The sequence below is a fragment of the Felis catus genome, chromosome A2 (assembly GCF_018350175.1).
Source record: "Felis catus isolate Fca126 chromosome A2, F.catus_Fca126_mat1.0, whole genome shotgun sequence".
NCBI lineage: Eukaryota > Metazoa > Chordata > Mammalia > Carnivora > Felidae > Felis > Felis catus.
In genome coordinates this window covers 25,634,251-25,651,699 of record NC_058369.1, presented here as the reverse complement: position 1 = coordinate 25,651,699, position 17,449 = coordinate 25,634,251, and the positions used below count along the sequence as shown (strand labels likewise).

The 17,449-nt window shown below is 38.5% G+C and overlaps 2 protein-coding genes across 21 annotated transcripts in view; one reads left to right on the top strand and one right to left on the bottom strand.

Annotated features, from left to right (window-relative positions):
* Nucleotides 1-436: 436 nt before the first annotated feature.
* Nucleotides 437-6,478, bottom strand: PDE12 (phosphodiesterase 12). Its single transcript, XM_003982364.6, has 3 exons — nt 5,057-6,478; nt 3,562-3,640; nt 437-3,066 (listed from the first exon to the last, which is right to left on the bottom strand). The coding sequence occupies exons 1-3, from the start codon at nt 6,359-6,361 to the stop codon at nt 2,624-2,626; spliced, it is 1,827 nt and encodes a 608-aa protein (XP_003982413.1). The 5' UTR covers nt 6,362-6,478; the 3' UTR covers nt 437-2,623.
* Nucleotides 6,479-6,598: 120 nt separating this feature from the next.
* The window catches only part of DNAH12 (dynein axonemal heavy chain 12), a 221,014-nt gene continuing 210,163 nt past the window's right edge, over nt 6,599-17,449 (top strand). For 13 of the 20 annotated variants that reach the window (XM_045051722.1, XM_045051719.1, XM_045051721.1 and 10 more), the window contains exons 1-4: nt 6,599-7,681; nt 11,134-11,168; nt 14,570-15,050; nt 15,748-15,926. In XM_045051722.1, coding sequence (XP_044907657.1) covers nt 15,757-15,926 — 170 coding nt within the window. In that variant the 5' untranslated portion in view covers nt 6,599-7,681; nt 11,134-11,168; nt 14,570-15,050; nt 15,748-15,756. Of the gene's footprint in view, nt 7,682-11,133; nt 11,169-14,569; nt 15,051-15,747; nt 15,927-17,449 lie in introns of those variants that run through there. The other 7 variants (XM_045051716.1, XM_045051714.1, XM_045051713.1 and 4 more) reach the window with 7 other exon arrangements.

The following is a 17,449-nucleotide window of genomic DNA, read 5'->3' as shown; positions in this document are numbered from 1 at the left end:
TCTGCCTATATATTTCACAGTTGGAGAATATGAGATCTAATGGGGTCAACTTCCACCAGGAATATCTTCCCACGGTGGTGTTCTTTGAACCTTCTCCTTTGTACTGTTTCTCAGATAAACCTCCAGTCTAAAACTACCACATTCTGATATGAGGCCTTAGTTCTCAGAAAAGTCACCACACAGTGAAATACTTGGAAATTTGAAACAACTGATTTTGGTATTGAGAATTTTAAAGAACATCACATTTACAGCCAGAAATGATTTTTTTGCTAACATATTATAAACTACCAGTGCATGTGTCTATAGTGGCAACTGGGTAAGAGTTCACTTAAGAGGACAGTGTTCTATAATTTTATTTATAATAATATAAAATTTTTTGAATATTAATTCCTATAGCAAGAACTTGTGACATCATAAAATGGGTTCACTATAGAGGTGCTAGACTTTCCATACTTTATTAAATGTACTAAAAAATCCAAATGTAATAGAAAAATTCAATCACAAACATGGCTTTAAGCACATAAACATTTCTGAATAACACTTTATTCTAACTCATGAATACAAGGTAATTTTGGTATCCTATTTATACAATTTTCTTAGCGTTCCCTACTTTGGACTCCAATCATACTAACATTATCTATATACTGGAGACTTGACCAGAGCATATGGCACTTCACAATAATAATCTACCTTCTCCTATTCTGAAATGCCTGTCTATAATCAGATCACACTGTTAAGTCAGTAAATATAAAATTAAAAGACTCAGGACGTGGAATCTTTGATAAGTGATTAGTTCCTTTGACTAGAGTTCAATCTAGTTAGCCAGGGTGTTTGTTAATACAGAATCCGAATGTTTTTCTCATGAGCATGAATAAGTATGTAACTTAATTTCTTCTTTCAAAATGTTTCGTAACTTTTTGCTTAGAAACTTTTTTTCAAGTTATTTTAAGGGTCCTGTCAACATGTTTGAAAGCAGACCAAAAAAATTTTAAAAAGAAAAAAAAAAAAAGATGTATTTTGCAAAAGAATCAGATTCTGGCTTTAACATATTCATGTAGTTGTAAACTGATGTTAAAATGCTCTCAAAAATGTTATTTAGGAAGGCACCATTCGGTAGCATCAATTTTTATTTATAGCTTTTTCTAAACAAGATCCCAAGAAACTGCCAATTTTTCTTTTCCAGTATTTTAAGTACTTCAAGGTTCAATCTGAACGAAGTAAAATTCTTGTTCTCAAACTTACTAAGAGTTAACAATACATTGGACAGTGAGCAGAATATGGAAGTACAGCCTACTTTATCAAAAGAGGAAAGTTCTTATGGTTTTGGAGATTAAAGAATTTGAGACAAAAACTCTCATGACTGTGGAAAATCAGAACTCTTCTTGAAGTGGGTGAGCTTTTCATATCTAAGCTAGAAACTAATTGCAGAAGTAGGAGATAACATTACAGTTACCCTGAACATCAAAAAGCAACAGCTAAAGCATTACAAATAAGGTATGGTGATAACTGAGTTAGAAGAGCCCAGTTACCACTCTAGGTTAGAAACTAATCAGTAAAACAATAATTCCTAATTTTAAAAAGTCTGGCTTCATATTTAAACTTTTTTTTTACAGCATATAAATTATATACAGTGTTTTCCTACAACTCAAATGTAATGCTCAAATCTATAAAATGAATAGTTTATTTCAGAAATGCCCAAAAGATCCGCTATTCCTCCTTCTCCTATTTATAAAGACCAACAATTTCAAAAATACTTCCAGCATAGAAATGCTCAATGGTTCTCCCAAAATGTCAACCCCATATCAGTAGACAGTTTCTCATAAAGTAATGTATTATGCTGTATTCTCTAATATCATATGGCCAAATACCCTTGGTGATTTATGAACGTTTTTCATGGGCAAGAATAATTAAAGAAAATGGGATCAAGCTGACTATGTTGCTATTCACTTTGAATACTAAATTGTGCTTGCATCCTAAAAGTTCAAATGAGCTGGCTAGAATATAAATGTGTTCATTTGTACCATACACTAGAAAGTAAAATCCTACAAATAAGAGAATTAAAATATCTTATGTTGATTGAAAAATGAAAGATGAGGAGCAATAACATTTGGTGGATGGCACATTTTAATCTTTCGTTAAAGCTCTGAAGTTGTATTAAATTGCTAACCAAATTGAGGTAGAGGTAGACCCTAATGTTCGTTCATGTCAGACTTAGGCCTCTCACCTTAACCCATATGCATTTTTCCCCTAATTATACAAACATGATTCAATTTGAAATGTGTTATGATAGAAAAATTATAGGATCATTCAAATGGTTTTTTGGTTTTTTTTTTTTTTTTTACAAAATTCTTAATTCCTAGCTAAAAAAAAAGTACTTATAAAATGTACATAATTCAGTGTTCTTCCTGGTAGTCATAAATATATTTGTTTTTCCTTCAACCTTAGGAAAAAAAAAAGTAGAGAAACTGCAATTATGAACAGTCATGTAATGAAGACACTGGAACACAGAATAAAAACATTTTGCCTCGGTGTCTGTGTAGTTTTCCTCTTTGAAGGTTACATATAAGCTCTGATTCATATTAAATTTCCTACGAAAGAGACTCAAATTCCATTAAACACAAATCTATTTCCATTTTAAATCACACACAAGTGCTATGTGATCAGAGGGATGGGAAACACTAGGTAACGCCTGGTGAGTGGTGACTTCTTCATGACTAGGTAATGGAATCACCTGTTCAACCTCTAGGGCATTTGAGTCAATGAAAATGTAATCCAGACATCCATGAAAGCCACCAACATAATTTGTGTAAGCAGGTTCACCACAAGCACTTTTCAGTTTGAAGACATGGGTGAGGGACATGTTGCAACGTTCCTCTTCCCCATTGGAAGCCCAGTCTTCATGGTCCTCTGGAATGCTGCCATTGACAGCAAAATGATACATTCCTGTTGATGGGGTACTATTAAAGTCTCCACAAAATATAACTGGTATGCCAGGATACAGATCACACGAGACATGTCTAATGTGAGCCAAGGCTACCGCCATTTGAATGAGACGAATGTACCCACCTATGAATATAAAAAACATTAATTTAAGTATTTTTTAAAGTTGCCTTTAAAAGAAAAAAAAAAGCTCCAAAACTACATACAGTATCTGGGTGACATTCAAGATATATATTTGAAGGGAAATTGGATGAAGGTGGTCCAAATGTAAAAAAGAAACATTCAGTTATAAGATACATAAGTACTGTAGATGTAATGCACAACATGATGACCACAGTTAACATTACTATTCGGTATATTTAAAAGTTGCTAAGAGAGTATATCCTAAAAGTTCTCATCACAAGAAAAAAAAGTGTATTTTTTTCAGATCTATATGAGGTGATGAATGTAATCATTTTGCAATATGTGTCATTATGCTGTACACTTTAAACTGCATGATGCTGTTATGACAATTACATCTCAATAAAACTGAAAGAAACAAAAAAGATGTATGTGTGTAAAACAGACTTACTGAGTTTAAGTTACCATGTTATGTCACTTGTGAAAACCAATAAAACCTACCTTTTGGATGCCAGTACAGATGGGTATTAGCAACACATATCCTTTTAGACGAGTCCTTTGTAGACTGAAGAACAGAAACCTAAAATAAACCAAGTGCCAAGAGTTCAGTTGCTATCTGCCAATTTCCTGGATGTTTTTTTTAAATCTAAGACTATATATGATGAACGGACATTTCATAACCTTCCCTAATGAAGTATGATCGCAATTAAATTAAACTTTTGCTACAAGTTTTAGAATACACATGAATAGGATTCATTCAGCCTAACATGTCTTAGTAACAGTTCAACATATACAGGGAATAAGAAAAGGACATATTTTGGATAACACTAAGGTTAGAGACAGTGTTTTTAAGTGGATAAGGGCAGGCTCTGGAGTCAGGTGCACCTAGATGGAATCCCCACTCTTAAACATTCACAGCAGTGTGACCTGAAGAGAGATACTTTTTTCCTAAGCCAGCTTGGTCACTGGTTTAAAAAAAGGCAATATCCACCTCAAGGGGGACTGTTGTATGGATCCAACTAAATGAGCTTACAGTTCAGGAAACACACTGGATGCTCAAAAAAAAAAAAAAAAAAAAAGTAGCTACTCTAAAATCTTACTATGAACAAAACCAGTTAGCTAAAAACGCTGGACAAATATACAAATAACATTGTTTTTTTTAAAAACTAAGGCAGCTTAATACTCTGCTCAGTGATGATGGAATATAATTCACTGGGTAAGAATCCTGGCTTCACTTTGTGTGAACTTGGAATAAGTAAACTTGAACACTTCCCTATTTATAATAACATCTGTAAAATGGAAATGGCAGGATTACTGTGAGCCAAAATTAAAATATTAATATTTATGGAATACTTAAACATACCAGACACCTAAATTTTAAAAGCTTTGTGGTGTTTTGTTTTTACTTCAATTTTTTTGTTTCAAGGTTTAAAAAAATTTTTTTTTTAATCTTTATTTATTTTTGAAAGAGAGACAGAGTGTGAGCAGGGGAGGAGCAGAGAGAGAGGGAGACACAGAATCCGAAGCAGGCTCCAGGCCCTGAGCTGTCAGCACAGAGCCTGATGTGGGGCTGGAACTCATGAACTGTGAGATCATGACCTGAGCCCATGAACTGTGAGATCATGACCTGAGCCGAAGTCTGACGCTCAACCGACTGAGCCACCCAGGCGCCCTTGTTTCAAGTTTTAAAATGTGTCAGAACAATGCTTGGCAAGAAGTGAGAAAATATTAGCTATTACTATGTTCTTGTATTGAGCATATTGAGCTCTCTCATTAAGAGTGTAAGCACTATGAAAGTCCGCTAATCTGTTCAAGGCAACCTGCAGCTTGTTGTGACACAGTAAAGGTGCTCAATAAATATCTGCTCAATGAATGAATGAAAGCTAACCTTTGTGCTGAAGATAAAAGAGCGAACACCTTTCAGTAAAATCTGAAAAAAACTGCCACGCCCCTAAAAATCGATGTGTATGTAAAGAGAATGGTGGAGCTACTTTACCTGGAGGACAGAAGATCTCTGGAGCACCCTCTCCTGAGCAGACGGGTACAAAACTAGTTTCTCCAGCAGTTCTTTGTGAAGTTGGTCGGACTCCAGGGCTTCGTGGAAAGAAATGTCATGCTGGCTAAGGAGAGTGAATTTGGTCTTTCGGTAGAAAGTAGCCAGGCCTTCGTGCTGCTTGATTCTAAACACGCCCTCCAGCCCAAAGGCCTCGAGTGCCGGCACCAAGCTGTCGGTAAACACGTTGCGATCTACCTCTTGCAAACAGATGAGGTCAGCGTTGTAGCCCGTGAGCTCCTTCTGGATGAGGTTCTGGCGGTAGTCGAGCTCGAGGGCATAAGGGGCACAGTACGGGTAGAGGACACTCCTCGAAAACTCAGTCTGGGCGTACGTGTCGGCCAGGAGGTTGTAAGACACAGTGCGAATGAGAGAATCGTCCGTCACCTTCTTGGTGTAGAGATGCCGCTGGTCAAAGGTGCAAGTACCGGGCCCAGCCTCCACCGGACACACACTTTCCAACTCCCGGCTTGGCCCGAAGCGCTGCCCATTGCCTGGGGTGCAATGAAGCTTGAGTCGCAGCCCTATGTCTGCATTGGACGGCGTGTAGACGCGTTCGTTCACACCCGTCTCTGTCCAACTAGGAAAGGGTGAAGAGGGAGACAATGACGAGGGGCTCCCGCCCTCAGGCTCCGCCGCTCCGGGTTTGGCTTCCTTGTACCATCGGAAGAGCGAGTTGGCGGGATCCCCAAATTCGAGGCTGAGCTTGGGGCACACCGGGAAGCCGGCCATGATGTAGCGTGGCAACTGCAGCTCGGTGAAGGCGGGCGGGTTGCGCTCCACCTTGTACTTGACATCGCCGATCTGCAGCACCGCGCCGTCCTGCCAGGCGTCCACGTTGAGCACGTCTTCGGCCACTGCCTCCTCCCGGTAGTACAGCTTCACGACGGGCTCGCAGGCCGCAGCCGGCTCCGACACAGGCCCCGCACAGGCCCCGCCACTTGCATTTGGCCGGTTCTTCCTGCTCTTCTTGGCGGCGGCCGCCTTAGCGTGGCCTTTGAGGGCGTTGGTAGCAATCCGGCTGAGGGCCCGACCCAGCGGCTCGCTTTGGTCGCGCTGCATGTTCTTGTGGCTGCCGTCTGCCAGAGCGAACGACAGGCTTAGCTTCGGTTCCGAAGGCACACAGCGCACCACAGCGCGCTCCATCGCTCCCGCCGCCGTCTCAGTCGCCGCCTCGGCCCGAGTGTGCCGCCCCACCGCCGTGCGGACCCCACGAAGCGCGGCGCGGGAGCCTGGGAGCCTCCACATGAACCTGGTGGCTCAGCGGCCGCCAAGCGTCAGATGAAGACTGGAGACCTACAGCCGCCGGCTCCGTGATCCATTCAGTCCCACAACTTCCGGCTGGGGATGGGGAGGGCGCTCGGAGTGCTTCCGCTCCGCACTTTCGCCACGCCGCTCAACTGATCCCTTTTTCCATAGCCACACCTGTCTTTGATCCTTTCCAACTTAATCTTTATCTTCAAATAAAGCCATAAAGAGGGGGGGAATAAAGCAACTGTAAAGGTGCCAGAGGGAAATATTAGACTCCCATGGTTTTAGCGAAAGTACAGTTATGGGGCTGAAGGAAAAGTGCGGAAGTCGCTGGGGCGTTGTCGTCGTGGTGTTTTTGGATTCTAGCCCGCGTTCTTGTCTGCGAGCGCTGCCGGGCTGACCTGCGCGAGAGCGTGGGGAGCTCGACTGGGATTGCCAGCTGCCTCCGACCTTGGAAAGCGTTGCCCAGTTTCTTTCCATAGCATTCTCCATGCTGCTCGCCCTCTCCGAGTTGTGGATGGGTTCGCCTCAGGCCGGCCGGCGCAGAAGGACACAGCCGTTTTTGTGGTAGTTAATAACGACGAGCGTTATACAAGAATTAGCACTTAAGGTTTGACGACTACGTTAAGAAACATTTTTTTTGTAGTTGCGAGGTCCGGAGTGACTAAGTTACCTGCTGAAGGTCACACACACATTTCATGAGATGGAGAATAGACAGTGTAGCTTCGCTGAAAGCCAAATAAAGTGTTTCAAGAGGGACTGTGTTGAATATAATTAATATTCTGTGATTAGATGAAAAAACACCTTGAAGATTCAAAAAACAAATTGGGAAGTCACTTCTGTCCATAAATGCTCTATTTGTATCCACATTTCCTTCTCCTACAACTAGAATGCTTACTTACTGGGCATCTAATAATAAGCCATACCTTTCCCCCTGGCTTACCACGAAGAAAATAGACCTTTTCAACTGTGTTCTAGAAGCAGGATGAAGTTTGCAATCATTTGAAATTTCTGTTCCTGTCCTCCCCTCTCCCCACCCACCAAATATTTGATAAGGTGACTGGCTACTGATAGTATATATATGCAATGCCAGGCTACAGTATAGTGATAAAAGTCTTTACTTTGTGTTAGCTGGGACTAACCTAAGGAATAAAGAAAATAAGCCTCAGTAGTCCAGTTTATAGAACCCCATTTACAAATATGAATTTTTAAATGGCACTTTTCTTATCTACAGCATTTGCCCTCATGCAACTTTGCAGAGTCCAGTCAATCTTAAATCAGCCTATTTAAAGAAAGATAGAAGCCCTACTAGAAAATGTGAGTTTCCTTCAAGCAAACTGATATATTTAATGCTTAGCAGTCTTTTTCTTTTTTTAATGTTTATTTACTTTATTTATTTATTTTTTTAATTTTTTTTTAACGTTTATTTATTTTTGAGACAGAGAGAGACAGAGCATGAATGGGGGAGGGTCAGAGAGAGGGAGACACAGAATCCGAAACAGGCTCCAGGCTCTGAGCTGTCAGCACAGAGCCCGACGCGGGGCTCGAACCCATGGACCGCGAGATCATGACCTGAGCCGAAGTCGGCTGCCCAACCGACTGAGCCACCCAGGCGCCCCGAATGTTTATTTACTTTATTTTGAGGGAGCGGGAGGGTAGAGAGAGGTACAGAGAGAATCCCAAGCAGTCTCCGGTCTCAGTGAGGAGCTGGACTTGCTCCAACTCACCAACCCTAAGATCATGACCTGAGGTGAGACCAAGAGTTGGACACTTACCTGACTGAGCCACCCAGGCACCCCTTAAACCTGGTTTTGAGACAGATGACTTTAAGTGTCATACTTCTCTTAGTTTTAAATACATGTATTTTTAATTTTTTTGAAAGGGTAAAACATACCCATGGTGAAAAAAATCTTTCACCTTTCCAAGTGGAATCTTTCATCTTTCCACTGCTGACTCCTATGAATACACAAACACGAATATGTATGTACCTTCCAACTACTTTTTTACACAAATTGGAATATAATGGACCCATGGTTCAGTACCTTCCTCTTTTTGAAAGACGACTTCAAACTTTCTAATTGATTACATTCTTCTTTCCAGCTTCTAACTCAGGCAAAAGACCCTGCAGGCAGTGCATCTTGTGATGGGTACCAAAACTACCCCCTTGGGCAATAAAGATTGCCCCGAGGCAGCAAGACCTGCCCTGTGACAATGAACCACCTGGTCTTTACTACCTGCCTGCAGGTACCCACTGACCTTTGCCCACATTTTCCTTATACACACTTTCAATTATTTTCAGCACTTTGGAGACTGGCTTTGAGGCCACTGTCTTCCCGTTGTTGGCCTCAGTGAAATAGATACTTGTTTCCCCGCCACTCATCTCTCTGCCTTTGGAGTTTGTCTGGGGCGAGTGACCAAACCTGGTCTGTTTGGGACTCCCAGAGCCTGGTGCTCTTGCACTCCGGTGCTCCAGCTACACTGTCACTGTCTTTTGTCAGTTCTTTCAAGAGAAAGTGTCTCAAAGTATCACAGCCTCCTATAGAAAATTTGATTTGAGGCAGCTCTTCCTGCCCATGGGTCCTGTCCCTGTGCTTTAATAAAATCACCTTTTTTGCACCAAAATAATAATAACAATAATAATAATAATAATAATAGAAAAATAAAACTTGTTTTGAACTCAACAGATTTGAAAATAATACATAATAAATGGTGTATTTGAAGCTCTCTTTTTATGAGGCTAAATTATAGCATAATTATACACATAAATTATATATATTATCGGGGTGCCTGGGTAGCTCAGTCAGTTAAGCCTCCAACTCTTGCTTTAAGCTCCGGTCATGAGCTCACAGTTTGTGGGTTTGAGCCTTGCATCAGGCTCCACGCTGACAGTGTGGAACCTGCTTGGGATTCTCTCTCTGTCCTTCTCTTTCTGCCCAACCCCCGCCTCTCAAAATAAATAAATAAACTTAAAAAAACTTTTAAATTATATGCATTATAATTATATAATTAAAAATTGAGATCAGAAGGCTGAACCAATACCCTGACACCAAAAGGAGAAGCAGCTAATAAAAATCATTGTATTCATCCATTTTCAGTCTATACCAAGGAATACAGGCTAACTTTCACTAATGAAAAATGGTTGATGGACTTTTCTTGTTACTTATACATATATCTGCAAAGATTACCATATGAAGACTAGTTTCTTGTCATTATTTGGTTAATAACATTGGTAGCTAACAATATAATTTATAATATACTTTTATCTTTTTTTACTTAAGGTCAACATGATACTGTAGTTTTGAGTGATAGTACTTAGAAATTTTGAGTAGTACCTGGTGCTATTACTTCAGGGTAATCTGCTACTTCCTTATGTATTCAAAATCTGATAACTTTCATTTGCTTTTTGTTTAAGGGACCAATCTGTATTTGTTCCTTTATTTTTTTAAAGTATTTTTAAATGTTTATTTTTGAGAGTGAGAGAGAGAGCAAGAGAGGGGCAGAGGGGGTGGGGACAGAGGATCTGAAGCAGGGCTCCATGCTGACAGCAGAGAACCCTACATGGGGCTTGAATTCAGGAACCACGAGATCATGAGCTGGGCCAAAATTGGCTGTGTAACCAACTGAGCCACCCAGGTGTCCCTCTATTTGTTTCTTTAACTTAAAAAAATTGTTTTTCCAGTTTTATTGAGCTATTAATGACCTATAACATTGCATTAGTCCAAGGTATACAACATGATGATTTGATGATACATGTGTATAATTACCACAAAAGTTTAGTTAACATCCATCACCTCACAGTTATACTTTTTTCTCTTGTGATGAGAACTTTTAATATCTACTCTCTTAGCAACTTTCAAATATACGGTAGAATATTGTTAACTATTGTCACCATGGTTCACATTATATCCCCATAACTTGTTTATCTTATAACTGGAAGTTTTTACCTTCTTTTTCACTATCTCACCTGTTTCCTTCATCTCCCTTCTCTCCACCCTCCCCTTGCCTCTGGCAACCACCAATCTGTTCAGTTTTTTTTTTTTTAAGACTCTACATATAAGTGAGATCATACAGTATTTGTCTTTTAATGCCCTCAATGTCTATCCATGTTGTTACAGATGGCAGGATTTCCTTTTTTTTTTTTTTTTAATTTCAATGTTGGGGCGCCTGGGTGGTTCAGTCAGTTAAGCCTCAGACTTCGGCTCAGGTCATGATCTCACGGTTTGTGAGTTCGAGCCCATGTCAGTCTCTGTGTGGACAGCTCAGAGCCTGGAATCTGCTTCAGATTCTGTGTCTCCCTCTCTCTGCCCCTCCCCTGCTCACTCTCTGTCTCTCTCTGTCTCTCAATAATAAATAAACGTTAAAAAAATTTAAAAAATTTTTTCAATGTTTATTTTTGAGAGAGGGAAAGAGAGAGGGAGAGAGAGAATGAGCTGGGAAGGGGCAGAGAGAGAGGGAAACATAGAATCCAAAGTAGGCTCGGCCGTCAGCACTGAGCCCAATATGGGGCTCGAACTCACGAACTGTGAGATCATGACCTGAGCTGACGTCTTGATGCTCAACCGACTGAGCCACTCAGGCGACCCCAGGATTTCCGTTTTTTATTGCTGAATAGTGTTCTAATATCTATATATCTGTCTTTCTATATCACATTTTCTTTATCCATTTATTCTTCGATGGACACTTACACTTAGGTTGTTTCCATGTCTTGGCTATTGTAAGTAATGTTGCAGTGAACAGGAGGGTACAGATAGTGATTCTGTTTCCTTTAGGTACACACCCAGAAGTGGAATTGCTGGATCATAAGGTAGTTGTATTTCTAGTTTTTTGAAGAATCTGAATACTGTATTCTGTAGTGGTTGTATCATTTTATGTTCCCACCAACATTGCTAAGTATTTCTTTTATTTTAAAAGTTATTGTGATATATAATGGTTATATTATTATATATACTTTTACTATATAGCATAGTATATGTAATATATGATATAGTTATATAATTTAATATAAGGTATATGCAATTTAGCTCCATAAAGAACTTAGGCATATGGACTAATTTCTGTGCTATCCCATTGTTAATTTTGAAAGGAATAATGCATAGTATAAAGCATAGTAAGTTAGTCTCAGAAGTTCTCTTAGCATGTTCAACATTTAATAAGTGGAAGAAACGTTTTGTATAGTATTAGAGAATCACACTTTGGTGTCATGTCCATAAGCGCTTTTAAATAATCAAGGCCTTGTGAAATAAAATCTGCTCTCATAAATAATATTTCTAACCCTTAGACTAAGAAATAGAGTTTTTAAGGAGGAATTTTAAGCTGCAAATTATAGATATAGATATAGATATAGATATAGATATAGATATAGATATAGATATAGATATAGATAACTTTTTTTTTCAAAGCAAAAGTTTTATTAAAATCCCAGCTGGCTGTTTTGCAGAAATTGACAAACCGATCCTAATATTTATATGGAAATGCAAAGGATGTAGAAGAGTTAAAATCACTACTTTCTATAAAAGAACAAAATTGAAGGACTGACACTACCCAATTTTAAAACTATAACCATTCTTAATAAAGCTGCAGTAATCAAGACAGTGTGGCATTGGTATAAAAATAGACATGTAGATCAATGGAACAGAATTGAGTGTCTAGAAATAAACCCTTACATTATGGTCAATTTCTTTCTTTCTTTCTTTCTTTCTTTCTTTCTTTCTTTCTTTCTTTCTTTCTTTCTCTTTTTTGTTGTCAATTCTTTTTCAACAAACATGCCAAGGCAATTCAGTGGGGAAAAGACAACTTTTTAAAAAAAAATGATACTGGAACAATTATATATCTACATGCAAAAAAAAAAAAAATGAACTTGGATCCATACCTCTCACCAAATATAGAAATTTACTGTAAATAGATCATAGATCTAAATATAAAACCTAAACCTAGAGGAAAATATAGGAGAAAATCTTCATGACCTTGTCTTTCATACGTCATAACCTCAAATGCATGACCCATAAAGAAAAAAAGTATCTTGAGTTTGATTTTATAAAAGATTAAAGACTTGCTCTTCAAAAGACATCATTAAGAAGATGAAAAGGTAAGCTATAGACCAAGAGAATGTGTTTGCAAATTATCTGATAAGGGACTTGTATTTAGAATATAAAGAACTCTTACAACTAACTGATAAAAAAGTTAAATAATCCAATTTAAAATGGGTGAAAGGTATGAATAGACATTTCATCAAAAAAAAGATATGTTAGTGGATAATAAGCATAATGAAAAGATGTTCAACATCATTAGTATTTAGGGAAATGCAAGTTAAAAACACAAGATACCACAATGTGCACCCTAGAATGGCTGTAATAAAAAAAAATACATGATGCCAAGTGTTGGCAATGATATGGAGAAATTGGACCCCTTATATATTGCTGGTAGGAATATAAAATCTTTTAGCCACTTTGGAAAACAGTTTGACAGTTTCTTAAAAGGTTAAACATAGCCTTACCATTCAACACAGTAATTCCACTCTAGGTTTCTACTGATGAGAAGTGAAAATGTATGTTCATCCACACACCCATACGTGAATGTCATGGTTATTCATAATAGCTCCAAACTGGAATCAATCCAAATATCCATCAACTGGTGAATGGATAAACCAAATATGACATATATATATATATATATATATATATATGTCATATTTATATATATATATATATATATATATATATATATATATATATATATATATAATGGAGGACTATTTAGCAATGAAAATGAACTTTTGTTACATACTACACTTGGATGAATCTCAAACATATTATCATTAAGTGGAAGAAGCCAGACACAAAAGACTATATAACTTTTTATTCCACTTATATGAAAATTTCAGAAATTGTAAATCTGTAGAGGCCAAAAGCAAATCAGTGGTTGCCTGGGCTGGATGTGGGAGTGGGGATTGACTGCATATGAGCCCAAGGGAACTTTGTGCAATGATGGAAATGTTTTTGCTCTGAATCTTGGTAATGGTTGTACAACTCTCTACATTTGCTAAAAAAATCATTGTTGGGGGCATCAGGCTAGCTCAGTCAGTAGAGCATGCGACTCTTGATCTAAAGGTTGTAAGTTCAAGCCCCACATTGGGTGTAGAGACTACTTAAAACATAAAATATTTTTTAAAAATTAAATGTTTACAACTAGGAAATAGCATTGAATTATATACTTTAAAATGGTAAGTTTTACAGTGTATAAATTATACCTCCATAAAGCTGCTTAAAAAAAGATACGCATTGTATTAGGGTTTAATGAGGGAAGTGGAACCAGATGTTATATATCCCTTATATACATCCATATGTATGTATATGTGTATATATGGATTTATTACAAGGAATTAGCTTATGCAATTGTGGGGACTGGTTAAGCAAGTCCAACATCTATAGGGCAGGCTGTCAGGAAGGAAACATCCAGACAGGAGAGAGCAATTATAAACCTAACTGCTTGTTAGAGTCTGACTCAGTGCATGCCTAAACCTTCTCTTTGAAAGGATTTCCACTGATTAAGTCAGACCCACACAGATACTCTCTCTAGTTTAACATCAATTTATTAGGGATTTGAATTGTACTTGCAAAATCTCTTTATTGCAGCACTAGAATAGTGTTTGATTCAATAACTGGGAGAAGATGTGGGTATAATACAAAAGACTGCTATCTTCTCTTAAGTCCACAGCTTTAGCTTAAGCAAATGTCAAAAAAAAATCACATATTTATATAAGTATTTTGTTTTCTACAGGAAGACAGTTTCCTATTACAAGCTACAAGGATATTTAACCTGTTCATTCACTCACCTGCATGTTTTCAGAGGACCTGCTGTGTGCCAGACATACAAGTTAGGCTGTACTCTAAAAACAATTCTTTACATTACTAGCACATAAAAGATGCTCAAATATTTGTTGAATGAATATGCCATCAATATACCACCAGGACTTACTCACCCCCCAATTTTATTTATGCACATGATGTTTGTGTAGGCTCTTATCATTTAGATGGAGTATCCATTTGGCAGCCTCAAATAGCAAAGTTTCACCTTTCTATCTCCAAGCATACACGCAAAATTGGCACACTGTAACCTTTTTTATGAAGGATTTCCTGAAAGAAAAGTGCTGTATAAACAAATATCAAATATAGAAACAAACTAACCCATATTGCTGATTATTTACAGTGAAGTCACTGCTAGAAGACTTGATCCTCCTGTGAGAGCGAGTGTGTACATAATCCTATTTTCCAACACATCCAAATTTCCAGTCTTGCAGGTTTCCACAACTTGAAGATCCTGATTCCCTGGACCCGTTCCAAGGGAAGGCAGGTAAAAAAATCTCATTCACTCACCCTCCATTCGTGATTAATTAGTAACGAACTGAGTAATGAATTATTGTGACAGATGATCCTAGTCTGTTGCAGCTGAGCATGTGCCCTCTCCAGGCAACCTCTACCCAGTCTCTCCAGCCGCAACCGCGACAGTTTCCATGGCGACAACTTTGTTTGTACGCTACAAGCGACGGCCCAGCTCTTCCCGAGCGGTGGGATTCCCAGAGGTTTCACACTTTGTTTTTCCTCTTCCTTTCACCAGAGAAGAAACTAAGTAACTGAACCGTTTGCCTCTCGTCTGCGCAGCTGGGAAGTGGTGAAAAGCAATCAGATAGGTACTTCTTGTCCTCAGCTTTTCTCTTCCCTCTTCTCCCAGAGCCGAAGGTCTCTAACTGGGTGCCGACAGAAATACTCTCTTTTTCAAGGCAGAAATCTGCACATTCTGTGGGCGTTGACGGCAAAAACAGCTGGTATCACAGTTAATTGTTCAACATTTACATGACATTTTAGATTTCTTGTGCGTTAAGTATGCCTGTTGTTGCTTGGCCACCGTATCACTTCCTTGGAAGGAGCAAGACGAAGATAGAATATTGATGTTTAAAAATCTTAATCATGTCAAGCATCAGCTTCTTTGGGAGAGGGATTATACCTGAACAACTGGATTTTTTGGTAGTGGTGGTGGTGGTGGTGGTGGTTTGCATTTTAGAGAACAATTTGAACCCAGGATTTTAGAACTGAAGTGTCTAATCCAGTTCCTCAATTTCATCCTGGGGGAAACTGAAACCCTAACTGGGAAGTGACTGGATTCATTTCTTCGTAGCAAGTGGGATGTGGAGCTGTAACAGGAATCCCTCCCAGTTACCTCAACTGTCATTCTTTAAACTAACACCAAACTTGGGAGGAAGATCTCAAAAGGTCTGGAATTTTTGGAATTGATATCTAAGATATGCTATGAGTATATCGAGGCTAACATTTACGATAACTGCTTTATAGGCCTTTTCTCCTCAGAGTATAAAGTATTTTAATCTTTAGGAGACCAAAATGTCGGATGGAAACAAAGCTGTCATTGCAGCAGAAAAGGAAGCTCTGAACTTGAAGTTGCCTCCTATTGTGCGCCCCCCTGAAAACATAGGTGTTGATACACCAGCACAAAGTAAACTGCTGAATTACAGAAGATATAAGGAGCAGCAGAAGACAATTAATCAGTTAGTGTAAGTAGCATATTGGTAAATAATTCTTTGGAATTCAAGTGAAATAATTAGTGTTCATATTCTCATAAAAAAACTTTAACTATGTAGGTTGTTAAGGGGCAAATGTTCAGTTAGGGAAACAATTTAAAAAATAATCACAAAGTTAATGTTATATATCACTAATGTATATATCTTATATGTCACTATATATAGCGACTATATCTATGTATCTAATATATATGTTATACATATATATGTCACTGTATCTATAGTTCATATAGTGATTGTGCTAATCACTGCTTATTCTAAGCATTGTTTTTTTATCACTTCACCTGTATTTCTCACAACTACCCTATAAAATAGGTACTATTCTTATCACCTCTAGTTTATAAACGTAGGTCTACTCAATGTTTTAGTTCACTTAGAGAATAAAGAACAAGGTGCCTTAGGAGTTACATATTGTTCTTACTCCAAAACCTTTCATCGTCTTCCATTGTTATGTTGAACTACTTGCAGTTCCAGGAGTATATTTTTCACAGTTTAGTGAAAAAATAAATTTCATAATTGCTCCCTGCAATTTCCTTCACTGGAAAATATTTGTCTGCCTGAATATTTATACTAGTTCTTCAAGGCTTACTTTATGGATCATCTCCTCTGGAAAGCTGTTTCCTAATCCCCTTTGTACAGCTTTAATTTTTATTATGTATTTCTTTTACATCAATTTATTTAGTAGATATTAACTACCAACTGTTACACAGACATTGTGCTTGTTACTAGGGAGACCATAGAGAATACAACAGAAGGGGGTCTTTTTTTTTTTTTTTTTTCAGCGTTTATTTATTTTTGGGACAGAGAGAGACAGAGCATGAACGGGGGAGGGCAGAGAGAGAGGGAGACACAGAATTGGAAACAGGCTCCAGGCTCTGAGCCATCAGCCCAGAGCCCGACGCGGGGCTCGAACTCACGGACCGCGAGATCGTGACCTGGCTGAAGTCGGACGCTCAACCGACTGCGCCACCCAGGCGCCCCAAGAAGGGGGTCTTGAAGATGCTTATATTTTAGTGGGAGGAGACATAGTAAACATTTAAAAACAAACAAACAAACAAAAAGAGTATGTTAACCTTTTAAGTGATGTTGAGCACTGTGAAGATATGAGATTGTGAGATAGAGAGGGAAGGTGTTCTAGGAACATCACAGGAACGTTCTGTGGAGATGATATTTAAGTAGAAATCTAAAGAATAGGAAGTTTTTTGTTTTTTGGTTAAAAAAATTTTTTTTAACATTTATTTATTATTGAGAGACAGAGAGACTCAGAGTGTGAGCAGGGGAGGGGCAGAGAGAGAGGGAGACACAGAATCTGAAGCAGGCTCCAGGCTCTGAGCTGTCAGCACAGAGCCTGACATGGGGCTCGAACTCACAAATCATGCAAGATCATGACCTGAACCGAACTCAGCCGCTTAACTGACTGAGTCACCCAGGCGCTCTTAAGAATAGGAAGTTTTTCATTTAAATAAACATGAGAACAGCACTCTAGCAAAGGAGAT